At 51.2% G+C, this 14,017-nt stretch overlaps 1 protein-coding gene across 1 annotated transcript; it reads left to right on the forward strand.

The window, feature by feature from the left end:
- Positions 1 to 877: 877 nt before the first annotated feature.
- LOC149331654 (uncharacterized) lies at positions 878 to 3,447 on the forward strand. The gene is made up of 2 exons (XM_089555540.1): positions 878 to 1,170; positions 2,280 to 3,447. The coding sequence occupies exons 1-2, from the start codon at positions 886 to 888 to the stop codon at positions 3,438 to 3,440; spliced, it is 1,446 nt and encodes a 481-aa protein (XP_089411666.1). The 5' UTR covers positions 878 to 885; the 3' UTR covers positions 3,441 to 3,447.
- Positions 3,448 to 14,017: the final 10,570 nt, after the last annotated feature.

A 14,017-nucleotide genomic window follows, 5' to 3' on the forward strand; every position in this document is an offset into this window, starting at 1 on the left:
ACAACCCACTCAGCTTTCTGGGTGCGGAGAACACGACAGGTACAGTGTTTGTCAAATGAATACAGCCCCAGGGGTCGGCTTCTGAGCTCCGAAGTGCGGCACCTCTTGCATAGTCAGGGACTCTAATCTCACGAAGGCGGGAAGAACTTAAGTCCACATGCTTCCCAAGCTTAGGACTATAAAATGTGCTCAAAAGCTCCGCTGCACGATTTGAAAGCAAACCCCTTGGGCTGTATATTGTTGACAAATTCTGTACGTCGTAGCGGCTTGCCACGTTTTTAAAGCTGTGAGCCACTCGGTGTTTGTGGGTGGTGGTGGTGGTGAAAAACTTTAATCAAAGAGAGCTTGAGGGTTAAAAAAAAATAAATAAATAACCCTGCTGCATGGTCGGTATCCTTAGTCCGGGACACCGCATGACGAGGCCCCGTCTCGCGCCCGCTTGACCAGAGCCCTTTGGGACTCCAGTGTGGAGCAGTTGAGGAGGGCAGTCTCCCATGCCTCTCGGGTGGGGGTGGGGGAGGGGGGAAGGTGAGGATTCTGAGTACATGCCCACACCATGTGAAAGATATCGCAGATCTCTCCACAGTGCGGGCATGTGGTCGCCTAGTTTGCAGCTTGCTATCAGGGTTCTTCTTTCCTTTCATTTTTTGAAGGAGGGCATTACGAAGGCTGCATAACTGATAACTTTCGCCGCATGAACAGCATCCGCGAGGCGAGGAACGAGAGGCAGCTGGCATTGGGGGCGTTGTCGCCTTGACGACCGGCAAGAAAAATAAAAAGGGGGGGGGGGGGAGAGCAAGCAAAAAGCGATAAGAGCGCGCATTCCGAGGGGCGGAAATAGTCAGATCGTGCACACCGCCGAGCTGAGAGTGGACGCCTGGAGTGATGCCTCCTGAAATCTGGCAGTACACTGTGGTCGGCTTCTCCGTGGAGCTCGACTGGAAGCCCCTACGCTTCGTGAAACCCATTCCGTCACACAGAGTATGCGGCGTCTGTGGACTGGTGCGGAAGAGGACCGCGTTTCTTCCGTGCACACACACTCTGTGCGAGTCCTGCTACGAGCAGTGCGCCCAGGCCGACGCCATTGTGTGTCCGCTCGACGGACATCGCTGTGACGAGGATGACGTCGAACTGAACGAGTTCCCCGTCGAGGAGCTGCTGAAAAGAAAGGCAAGTGCGAAAAAAGGAATGACTCTGTCTTTTGTGCAACTGTTCTGCGAATGTAGACCCTTGTTATAGAGGGCCTTTAATGAGCCCTGTGAGACGCTGGTGTCATTTTCTAGAGGCTTAGGCATATCATGCATGAAGTTTGATTTTTATCGTGGTTTCTTCTTCACGGCTCGAAAGCTACACATTCCTTAGAAGGACAAGGTAAGCTGTTGGGCGAGGAGGAAGGAAGAAGGAAGCGACAAATTCCCGAAAGCTAGAGGTGCGCGTTCATGGAGCGCTTTAAACCTGATTAAAAGTGAGGCTACATGCAAAGCAGATGCGCTCGAACGTAAAAGGCGTAACTAACGCGGTAGGGTACCACAACGCTAAATGCAGAGGTCGTGGGTTCGGAATGCACTGGCGGCATGTGGTTGTCGATTCATTTCCGTTCTGTTGAATTATGTGATCTTTTATTGACCAACAGTGATCGACACCATTACTGAAAAAAATTCCCCTGATATTATGCGTTCTCAGTAATGCTTTTAACTGACGCAGCTGATGTTGGGAGAAATATCGAGCGTGAACGCCTCGCACAATGCGTCCTTAACCTCTCCGCCGGCATGTACGGTCGAAAAATTTAGCAAGTAACCATCGTTAAAATGTCTTTGTGGTAACTTAACTCTCAGCAATGAGAGGCCAGCCCTTGGCTTCAACGGAAGCTCGTACAGAACGGTCTTGCCTTCGTAGGTGGCGCGCTTGCGGCTAGGGGGCGCATCTTGCGGTGACATCTTGGCGCGCAGGTCGCGTGAGCTGCGCTGGTCACGTGATGGGCTTCAACTCCGACGCCAATCGCGCTAGAAGTGAACCGCTAAGAGTCGAGCTGTAAAATGTACCCCCTTCTGCTCATGCTGATTTCAAAGATTGTTTTGCATCTTTCGCATCAATTGTAATGCCGGTTCTTTTTCGACTGTCTAAATTGAAAATCACGAACGTTCTGATAATCCCTCGGCATTCGCCAAAGCGCTTGGTTTCCAAAAGCCTGAACGTAAGTTACAAAAATAGTGCAGCAGAATTTTGTGTTTGTCTCGATCTTAGCGTTGTAAAAGCGCTGTGCGCTTTATCACTTGCAGGTCCAATGCTGGAATAAGGAAAGTAACTGCGGGGAAGTACTGCCTGCATCCAAGATCGTCCAGCACTTCCATCGAGAATGCGGATACCATTCCATCTGCTGCCCCAAATGCTCGGCCGTTGTTCTTTGCAGCGACGTCTGCAGGCATTTTAGATCGGACTGCTGCACCACTGCTACGCCTGCTGCACCCGAGTGCGGAGGGGAGGCCAGCTGCAGAAACGGTGCGGCGCTTCTGGCATCGTTCAATCAAAGCTTAGAAGGACGGGCAGACGAAATGAAAGCACTTCTTGAGCGTCTTCTCGTCGGAAGCGGCGCCAATAGTGACCGGCTCAGTGAAGTTGTTCACGGCGTGAACAACTGCCAAGAAGCACTGAGTGAACTGCGGAGCGGTATTAACGCTCTGAATGACACTATGGGACGAGAAGTGGTCCAAGGAAGGACAGAACAAAGGGAGACTCAGAAAAAATGCTTCGATGAAATAACAGGGTTTAGGAAGGATACGAGGGAACGTTGGGTTGCCAACAGCGAGGGTATGGTAATTCTTTTCAACCGCCTGGATAGACTGGAAAAAGCAGTGATAGGCGAGTCGAAAGAAGCGGCCGGGGAGATCCTTGAAAAGGGTTCCCAGATTTTAGGTGGAATAAAGGAGGTTAAGGAAGGCATGACCGAAAGAAAGAATGCAGGAGACTGCAGCGACGGAGTGTTGGGACACAGTGAAAGCCAGGTGAGGCGCTGCGAGTTTTTCGTGAAAAACTTCCAATCCCTCCGAGAAAAAGCTTTTAAGGATGGGTGGTCCCAGTACAAAGGAGATAAAGTATATCTATGCGGCTATTATATGTCACCTGGATTGCTACTCATTCAAAATGCAACGCGAAAAATGTCACTCCATGCTTGGTTCTGTTTGTACAGTGGTGCCATGGACGACGCTCTTCAGTGGCCGTTAAAGCCAACAATAAAACTGTCCGTTGTGCACCCAAATGGAGGGGCGGAACGTGAGCTCATATACTACTTTTCTGGTAATGATCCTGTTTGTCAAAAGCCGGTAGCATCAGACGATTCTGCGGGACTTCATACCACAATTGCGATTGACCTCGATGATATCATCAGTGACGGCTACGTGAAAGATGACCAGATCAGGGTGAGATTCGAGGTGCTGCCCTGATTATCCCCGGGCCGAGAACAGGGGGGGGGGGGGGGGAAGACAGCTTCGACGCATTTATGCGCGTGCACCTGGCAGCAGTTTTTGTTAAGCTCCAGATTTCACACCGTGACCAATAAAGAACGCTGCTCGTTCATTGCTGCCTCTGACATGCCCCTGCCTGTGTTTATTGCCTAGAACTGAAATATATATAAAAGATCACTGTTCTAGGCTCTCAGACGCGGAATTTTGAAATCTAAAAATGATGTAAATAAATGACTGTTTTATGGACGTGGCGATTATTTAGGTGTGTAAACCTAGGGATAAGACAAAGTTTTATCTCGGACTGCGCAGGGGCACTCCCTCCCAGGTAAACAGTGCCTACGTCGCTTTCGGATTCGCACATTGTCGTAACTAAACGCATACTTTGTACATTGTGGGCGCAGCTTGGTTGGCATTGTCCGAACGGATGTAAGCTATAAGCAAGTGGTCTCGGTTTTGCCACTTTCGATTTGCCTGCCACCGACAGTATGCTAATTTATGCGGGTGGAAAGAGAGGATCGGTTTAGTTTTAGGGAGTTTAGCGTCCCAAAGCGATTCAGGCTATGAGGGGCACCGCAGTGAAGGGCTCCGGAAATTTCGACCACCTGGGGTTCTTTAACGTGCGCTGACATCGCACAGAACACGAGCCTCTAGAACTTCGCCTCCGTCAAAAGTCGCCTGCCGCGGTCGGGATCGAACCCGCGTCTTTCGAGTTAGCAGCCGAACCCTATAACCACTCAGCCACCGCGGCGGCTTGGAGAGGATTATTTTGTTGTATGCTGTTGCTGTCTTGTGATGACCTCGGCTGAAGGTGTGAATTCTAACAGTTTTGGAAAAGCATACGGGGTGTTTTTTTTTTTTTACCGTTTACAGATTAAAAAATAGAAAGGCGCTGATAGTGCCATGAATGCCGCCTTCACAGAATGCATATTCGGCTCGGCGGACACAAGATAAGACAAAGCGGTCAAATATATTTAATCAGCCAAATTTCGCTAATTATCTTTTTAACCCTTCACTTTACGTTGCATATTGCAATCTCAATATTGAAGGCTGCAAAGATTCAAAGTGGAACATATATTGATAATCGCGATTGAATTTTCAGCCTTTTCGTGTTCGATTCGGAAACTGAACGCTCAGAGTGCGTCGCAAATCCCGCCCATGATATCCCGCCCACGACAACCAGCAGCACAAAGGCTATAGATGCGACTGCGGCAGACAGGCGCTCGAGAAGAGCGAATAGTCACTTGCTCCGCGAGCAGCACACGCTCTTTTTTCGTCATTGGCATTGAAGTGCCAATTGAAGTGCATTGAAGTGCCACGCTACCTATTCTCAGCGGCTTCGAAAAAGCAGCCTGATGATAATGTGCTAGATTTTCCTTTCCGCTCGGGCTCGCTGGCTTATCGGCTTGCGATTGATAATTTTTCACCGAAATCTTCACCGGTCCGCTGCCGGCTGTAGATTCTGTTAACAGAACGAACAAGGCAGCTGCAATAGCTGGGACACACTGTATATATGAACTCAATGCGCGTTGGAATGGCAGGGAGGTTGCAACCGTGATTCTCGTTGACCGAGAATGAGCAGATGGTTGTCGCCTGCGTAAAAACGAATGCCAACGCTCGCCTCGCCTCAAGACTCCACGCTTTCGAGAATCCTGGGCTCCCGGTTTCGTCCCATGCGATGTTCGCTAAAATGCACGAACTCTTCCGGACCACAGGATTTGTACTTCATTCACGGAAGGCAAAGGGAGTTATCCTGACTGAAGAATCCGGGAATAATGTTCTCACCTAGGATCGTGCATACCCCGAAGCCAGCATCCGTCAAATCGTCGAGGCCGTTGCTTCCAACCGCTGTTCAGTCTGGACAGCGCTCAAGAAGCATGGTTTTTATCCTTACCACGTTTGCTAACATAATGACGGACGCTCAAAACAGAAGCCGTAAACAGCGTACGGCCCTCCTGTGAAAGGTGGACAAGGTGAAGAAGCTTCAGCTTCGCAAGGACATCGCCTGGATGCTCTTCGACACGCACCTCTCTGACGTCACCTGCAACTGCACGGCGCCCGGCGAGCCAGAAAAGGGGCTCAGAAGGAGAACTGCACATGCGTTGGCAGCGAATAGCGTAGCAATCAGCACGCTCGGCTGTGGAACTGAAGGATCGTGGTTCGAATCCCATCGTGCACAAAGATTTCTTCTGTGGTCTCACTAGAAAAATTTTGACACCTTCTGCTGGCAACCTTCTGTCCACAACGATGAGGCATTAAAGGCTTTCCCCTTAAAAGTTGGCTCCACTGCTTCCCGAACAGTTCGGAAAGCATACCTTTAATCATTGCGGATCGGGCTCAAATCCCAGATTGAACAGTTGTGGGTTCGGATCGGATGCGCCCCTTCGACACGCACGTCTTTGACGTCACCTGGAACTACACGGCGCCCGAAGAGCGAGAGAAGCGGCCCAGGGAGTACGTGGCCACCTTCGGATGACGTCCTTCGTAGCCCTCCGCAGAAAAAGGGCGAATACTAATATATATAAATAAATAACTCTCGTACACTACGCGCGTATTTTTGGGCGCGCGGTGCAATCCCGTCGTGCAGCGCGCGCTAGCAGGCGACGCTGTTCACGCTCGTTGGTTGACGCAGCATCGACGGAGAGGAAAAACGGACGAAGCATTACAAGTAGGTACATTTTTAAAAAATGTTCAATATTACAGAAGCTGCAATGCATTTATTCGCGCTGCAGTCACGCAGCCACCGGCCGGCAAGCCATGTGCCTTCCGTTATGAGGAAATTAAAGGTTTGTCAATATTTTTAGTCTTGCAAGTTCTGCCTTGGCTCTTGCAGCTAACGGCATATGCTGCTCATCCGGCATGCCTGCACTTTATAAGATCGAACTTTTTGCCAACGTATGCGCAGGTTAAAGGAAATCAATAAAGCGACAATGTGGGGCGCTTAGCGGATTGAGAATCATCTGCTGATATTTTCGAAGCTATAAAGGCGTATGCATCGAAACCGGCAAGCATAACGCCTTCGGGTGGTGTCTTACAAACCTGCGCCCCCATAATTAATCGCAGTATCTCACGAGCAGGCTCCTCGTGGGTCCCGCGTTTCCCGCCGATTCTATCAACGCCTGTTTCAAGCCCGGTACTGCACTGTTCTGAAGAGGCTGTTGCTATTTGTACAAACTGTTGACTGCTCTCGTTGGCGTCGGCCGCTCGTAGGAATAGCCTCTGAGATTATCGAGGGTCTCGGAGGCCTCAATTAACAGACGGCAGGAAGAGCAACGGTACTCTGCGAGTGTTTCGCACGTTCAGCTGATGTGCAAGGAGACGTGCCACTCGTGTAGTATTTGACATCACTTCCCGGGCACCTGCACGGAGGCAGTGCGTGTCAGCCGAAGACACCATAAGATTCGCAAACAATTGTGTACTTAATTATCATCTTAACCACACATCAGTGACACAAGCAGACAAACCGCGCCAAACGCTTTCGCCTCATCGCACTTTAGGTGAACAAAGTGCCCCCCTGAATTTTTGGCGAAACAAACCCGACATGTTTTTTCTTTTGGGGGGGGGGGGGGGGGTGAGGGGGGGCAGGATTATAAGCAGTGTGATGCGTTCTCGAACCTGCAAACTAACACAAATTCGAACAGTGCGTTGTGATTAGGCACAGCGCATGTTCCCAGAGTGGGCACTAAGCAGCCCATTAACATATTTAGCGTGTAGGGGTATTTTAAGCGCAAACGGCAGTGAGAGACGAGGCCCCAGTTGGTTCATTAAGAAGCGAGGTACTTGAAGAAAGAGCATGTCGGCGACAGTATGGGTGAATAAATCTCTCGGTGTGGTCGTCGCTCTGCGGGTGATTGGCTGGGCTGGTCTGATTAATCATATTTTATTACATGTCTCCTTGCACTGAGCAGCTAGCAATGTGCACCATGAAGTTGCACGAAATGCCGCAGAATGAAGGACGCCACGTCTTGCGCAGCACAAGCAGGGATCAGATTGGAAAACGTTTATTGCCAGCACTGAGCCCTAGCGGGCATTATACTAGGTGGCTTCGAGCCCATGGCTCTCGGCAACCTTGCGAGCCCACTGAGTGTCCCAGACGTGCGTCAGCGGGTCTGAGCTGGCCAGTATAGCCTCTGTTGCGACTTTGGGCATCCCACCGCTGCCACCAATGTTGTGCCATAGAGGTGGTCCCGTTGCGCTCGCCACCCGTTTCGTGACTGAGCGTTGCCAGCTCTCTTAGCGGTAGCGAAGACTCCGAGTCAGGCGTCGGTGAGACTAAGAAAATGGTTTATACATTATGTACAGGGCATAATATAGTTCAACATCGGCACGGGGGCCGAGAGCTACACAACGCGACTGTTCTCGCACAGCGACGATCAGCGAGACACCAGCACGTCACACCAACCGACTCCACTCGTGAGCAGCACTCGACTCACGGTGGGCCGGTCACTCGGTCACTCACTTCCCAAGCTGCAGCTGTTGCTGCTGCCCAAGCGGCAGCGGTGGGGCTTATATAGCCTGAGGAACGGCGGGCCCTCAGAACTGGCCAATCCAAAGGCAGCACTCGACGGCAGTCCGAAAGGACCACCAGCGACCGCGCCGGCCACCCGCTTCAAATTTTGCCGCGCGCGGTGACGCCCCGGGGAAAGGGAAACCGGCGCCTCGTAGTCTGGCACCCAGCGACGTGTCCAGGCTAGAGATGTAAAATTTCATGAAATTTTGAATGGCATGAAAAAAACCGTTTTTTTCAGGTTTTTTTAATGAAAAATTGCAAATTTTGCAAAACATGACAAAAACGGATTTATTTGCAACAGCACGACGATCAATAATAATGCTCCGAAGTTCAGTCGAATATGTAGTTATAGATGTCATATTGTGAAACAAACTTCTTGTTCTATTGCACCGAGAAGATAAATAATGATTTGCACTTCAGGCGAATATGGAAATATAAATATCATATTTGTGGAAGGAACTTCTTGTTCCACAAATATGAAAACTTGATGAACACTGATCTATAAGTCACTCCATATCGGACTCAGAGTCACTGTCGCTGGATGCGGCACTACGCGCAGCAGCATTGATTGCAGCTGTGTCCACAGCTAGGTTCGACTGCACATACACAAGCTTTCGAACGCGTTCCCCTGAAAGCCTGTTGCGAATCCTTGTATGGACGTTTCCGAAACGGGACCTGTTTAGTTCGCAGCTGGCGGATGATGGTGGTATCTGCAGCAGTCTTGCCGACTGCTGCAGATACCACCATCATCCGCCAGCTGCGAACTAAACAGGTCCCGTTTCGGAAACGTCCATACAAGGATTCGCAACAGGCTTTCAGGGGAACGCGTTCGAAAGCTTGTGTATGTGCAGACGAGTTAGCGGCTGGTAGGTGCAAAGGTCTTGCCACCAGGTAGATGGGGCCACGTGCTTCGCTGAAGACCCCTGTCTCGGACCAGATTCCTGAGATGGCCTGTAGTCTGCTACATTGGAAATCAAGAAGTTAGGCTTGTATTTGGCTAAAACCGCTTACGTGCACAGCAGCCTATGTTATTTATGCCGTGTGTGTAGCGCTGTAGAATTTGCAGCACGAACGTTTTAAAAGCACTAGCTGGCACCGGCGATGACGACTGCTCTCCAATCTTTTAACGATGCATGCTGTAATGGTTTTCAAAGCAAAACCAAAAACGTAAACTGAAAGCAAGCAACCATAAAACCTTCAAATTGCATTTTGAAATTGAAAATTGAAATTTTCGATGTTTCTTTCCATTTTCCCTCGTCTGAAAAAAACGAAAAAAACCGGTTGTTTTTCAAAATTGCAGTGTTTTTTTCAGCCCTTGACATCTCTAGTCCAGGCACGCTGCTCGCCGATGCTTCTCCTTGAGACCCCGCTGACTTACGGCGCAGCATCGTGGCTTGTCAAGGGAGCGTTAGGGCGCGTTGCCTTGCGGCGCAGCACCAGTGCTTGTCAAAGGGACGTTCGCAGCAGAAAGTTTGCGGCCTGCAGATTTGGAATCTGGGCGGGTTTCCCGGCATAACAGCACCCCCGCCATCAGATAAGGCGCCGGGAAGACGAGCTGCTTCCACGTGGCTCGGATGCCTGGCGCGCCTCTTCTCAGGCTCTTCCAAGTTCACGTCCTGGTAACTTCACGTGCACCAAGTCCCACTCGCAGGCCAAGAGCTCTGTTCACCTCGTTGTCGTCAAGGCACCTCGACCAGCTTCGCTGCTCTCGTTCCGATCCCCTTGCTTCTCGCCACTGGTCATGGTTGGTCGTTCTGCAGACTACAAAACCGACCGGCAAAAGGCAACACCCAACACAAGCAAGTGCCCTCTGTCTCCCATCAAACACCAGACGAAGCCGTAATCCAAATCAACTCAACTAAATTGCTGTCCCCATTTTTTCCCGCTGCAACAAGAGGCATGCGTACGATCTGGTACACAAGGTTCAAACAACCATCTTGCAAATTATCAACACACCAAAATAGCAGGAGAACTTAATAATAAGCAATAATAATGAAAATCATCTTGGTCCCCTTGAAATCATTTGGACCGAAAACACACTACTGAGGAAGCAAATAAGGTCATTCATTTTTGCCCCTTTCTTCCTTTGAACATGATAGTTTGTCGCAGAGTGAGAGAAGGCAAGTAACGAGGAGGTCACTGAAAGAAGCGAGGCCTAAAATGCACGATTTAGAGCATCGGCGTTCGCGTTCAACCTTCCCTTCTTATAGCGGACAACGAGATTATGCTGCTGGAGGGTCATGCTCCACCTCAGCAAACGACCGCTTTTAGACTAAATGTTACTTAACCAGGCTAGAGGGAAATGGTCCGTTTCCACAACAAACTCAGTACCGGAGACACAACAAGCCAGCTTCTAAACTGCCCACACAAGGAAGGCGCACTCTCTCTCCTCTGCCTCTTCCCTACAACTTAGTTTGCAACTCAAATACAAAATTGGTCGTTCATGACCACTAGCATCTTCTTGGCATAGCACCGCTCCCATTCCGCGATCGCTCGCGTAACATTCAAAGATGAAACCTTTCGGAAAGTCTGGTGCCGTTAGAACCGGCTTATGGCTCAAGGCTTGTTTCAATATTTGGAACGCATTCTCTTTCTTCGAGTCCCACGTCACCTTAACGGGCTTTGATTTTCGAAGCGCGTCTGTCAGCGGGTTGGCAAGGTCAGAGTAGTCTCTCACATAGTGCTGGTAATATCCAGCTAAACTGGTTGGCTGGGGAGAGTTTACAATAACGGCTACCTTGATGTCGGAAGGTCTACGCCGGCCGCGCCCCACCACATGGCCCAAATAAGTCACTTCACTGTAACCTAGGTGACATTTAGCTGGTTTCACAGTAAGGCCTGCCTCTTTCAACCTGCACAATACGACTCGCAAGTGCTCGAGATGTTCTTCCCAAGTGTCCGAAAAGATGGCAACATCGTCGAGGTATGGCAATGCAAACTCGCCCAAACCATGAAGCACTCTGCCTATCAGGCTAGAGAAACAATACGGACCGTTTCTAAGTCCGAAGCTCAAATTTTGGTTTGCCTCCGTCTTTCCTTTTACATCTGAGTGAATGACCAAAAAAACAAACACTAAATACAAGAAAGATGTATTCTTAGAATCCACAAACTTCAACCGCGCCCCGCGCGGTCGCGGTCGGACGGCCGCTCGACCAGCCTGCCCTTCACAGAACCTGAGGGATTGATTAGTCACGCCTCTCCGCGACATGCATCCAAAGCCTATGCAGCGCTTGGAAGGCCGAAAGCGAGAGGGGCGCTTCCTCCTTTCTCGGTCCCAGTCATGTCGTTTCCCTTTCTGACTAGCGCGTGCACTGTGGCGCTCTTTTGTGTGGCGACCGCGCACCCTTCCCTGGAGTCCATCACGCCCGTCCCGAATCCTAGGAATTCTACTGCGGTGCTTCCACAGCGGCGTAGTACGCTTTAGACCAGGCTGCGCCTGGTGAGTCGGCTTTCCGTTTACGCGACCCCTGCGAACTCTTGGGCTCCAAGGTGACAATTTCGGGCTCTTACGCACATTGCCGGCCCTCGATCGCACAAACTTCTTCAGCACTTTTCCCTTTTTAGCGCAACCATTCACATTGGTTTTTCTTCTACGCCGCCGCTTTTTGGGAACTGCCCTAGCGGATCTGTTGTGCGATTCTCCGGTTATTTCGGTGCCCTCATCCTTCAAGCTACCAGCTTTCGTCTGACCAGCAAAATCTGGTCTTGAAGAATCCATGCACTCGTCCCGAGCAAGACTTTGCTCGCGCAGCAACAAAACCTGCGCTTTTCTAGCAGTGCCAGGCGACGGTTCACCTGACGAACCGTTCGGTGATATTTCCTTTGAGCACAATAGCTCGTTTTCCGGCAGTCTATCACAAGACGCTGGAGTTTGACCTTCACTAAGCTGATCTTTGTCTCGATGCAGCGCTGAGCGGCATTCCTCGCCTACGATCGAACTCTCAGTTGGCGCTATCGGTGCGCCACTGCCCGTCGCGAACTCAGAGCGACCTGTCTCAATTTCCGCAGAGAACAGCTGCTCGCTCTCCTGTGGCCTACATATTGGCGCTACGCCTTCATCTTTCAGGATCGCAGCGGTAATCTCTGTAGCATCGCACTTTACAACGAACGCCGCGCTCTGGCTTGGCGCTTCAGCGTCACCGTCATGTGACTCACAGCCAGGCTCTGGGCCGCAGATTAGAGCCTCAATGTGATTACCCTCGCACACAAGCTCAAATTTCTCGAGGTATCTATCCATATCCTCGCCGACAACCATGGGCGGCAGTTGGTCGCTTATTCTTGGACCGTTAGAGGGAACTGTCGTAGAAGCAAGAATAGGCGTTGGCGAGGTTTCGAGGAGGTCCAGCTCCATCATTCTTACCTCGTGCTCTCTAAGCGCCTGGCGCTCCCGCCTCTCCTCTTCTTCCCTTTCCTCCTCGCGACGTTCCTTTTCCCTCTTTTCCTCCCGCTCACGCCGTTCAATGACATCAGCCCAGGCCTCTTCGGCTTCCTCAGCCGTCACGTCCTCGGTTCTCATGACCTCAAGGATCGCATTCTTTCTTTTTGCTGGGCCCAAATCAATGCCCAACTCCTCACAAATTTGGAGAAGTTCTTTGACCTTGTAACCCTCCATCGTTCACAATGGCCTCTTGCTGTTCGCCCTTTTAGAAAATACTTGCCGCACACTACTATATCACTACTAGTTAGCCACGCGCAAGCATTTCACACACTGCCTTATTTTCCCCTTCAGCATCCCTTGGTTTTCAAAACACTCTTCCTAGGCTTGAAACACACAAGGTTAACACAATGCTACACCAAAGCTTTCCCTGAGCTACTATAACCTGTGTCGGAGAAAGTCTGGCGTTTGAGGAAAACTTCAGGCACTCACCGCGCCGAGGTAGCTGATGCCGCTCGATCCCATAGCTGCCATCCAATGTTGTGACTTTGGGCATCCCACCGCTGCCACCAATGTTGTGCCATAGAGGTGGTCCCGTTGCGCTCGCCACCCGTTTCGTGACTGAGCGTTGCCAGCTCTCTTAGCGGTAGCGAAGACTCCGAGTCAGGCGTCGGTGAGACTAAGAAAATGGTTTATACATTATGTACAGGGCATAATATAGTTCAACATCGGCACGGGGGACGAGAGCTACACAACCCGACTGTTCTCGCACAGCGACGATCAGCGAGACACCAGCACGTCACACCAACCGACTCCACTCGTGAGCAGCACTCGACTCACGGTGAGCCGGTCACTCGATCACTCACTTCCCAAGCTGCAGCTGTTGCTGCTGCCCAAGCGGCAGCGGTGGGGCTTATATAGCCTGAGGAACGGCGGCCCCTCAGAACTGGCCAATCCAAAGGCAGCGCTCGACGGCAGTCCGAAAGGACCAACCAACGACTGCGCCGGCCACCCGCTTCAAATTTTGCCGCGCGCGGTGACGCCCCGGGGAAAGGGAAACCGGCGCCTCGTAGTCTGGCACCCAGCGACGTGTCCAGGCACGCGGCTCGCCGATGCTTCTCCTTGAGACCCCGCTGACTTACGGCGCAGCATCGTGGCTTGTCAAGGAAGCGTTAGGGCGCGTTGCCTTGCGGCGCAGCACCAGGGCTTGTCAAAGGGACGTTCGCAGCAGAAAGTTTGCGGCCTGCAGATTTGGAATCTGGGCGGGTTTCCCGGCATAACACCTCCCACCGCTCTACAGAAGGGATTGGTGGTAGGTCCGCTGGCGGCGGCGTCTTTTTGCAGCTCCATCATATCCGGCTATCTCGCCGCATTGCTTGCAAGTCGGATTGTATTGTGTTGGATACATGTGTGCTAGTCTCGACGGGCTAAAGAAGGCTCGCGTCTGGCGGCCGAAGCCACATTACCTCCTGGCTTTTGTCGAGCTCTTTGTCTGGTGGCGGATAGATCCTCCTTTCCAGTTTAAACTGACTGGTTTATTCGTGAAATGATACGAATGCATCTCTCGTGAAATATGGGGGCTCAACCCGGCTCACTGCTCGGCTGACATAACCTGGAGCTATACTGTGAGCCAACTCGTTTCCCCTGTTCCCCGAGTGTGCCGGCCCCCATAGT

This window comes from Amblyomma mixtum, chromosome 8 (genome assembly GCF_055824585.1).
Source record: "Amblyomma mixtum isolate Tamu chromosome 8, ASM5582458v1, whole genome shotgun sequence".
In the NCBI taxonomy this organism is placed as follows: Eukaryota; Metazoa; Arthropoda; class Arachnida; order Ixodida; family Ixodidae; genus Amblyomma; species Amblyomma mixtum.

What these genes read in the sequence shown, in the direction of transcription:
- LOC149331654 (XM_089555540.1), top strand. Translation starts at nt 886, where the DNA reads ATGCCTCCTGAAATCTGGCAGTACACTGTGGTCGGCTTCTCCGTGGAG. An exon ending in AGGAGCTGCTGAAAAGAAAG is followed by an intron (nt 1,171 to 2,279) that starts GCAAGTGCGAAA and finishes TATCACTTGCAG; the next exon opens with GTCCAATGCTGGAATAAGGA.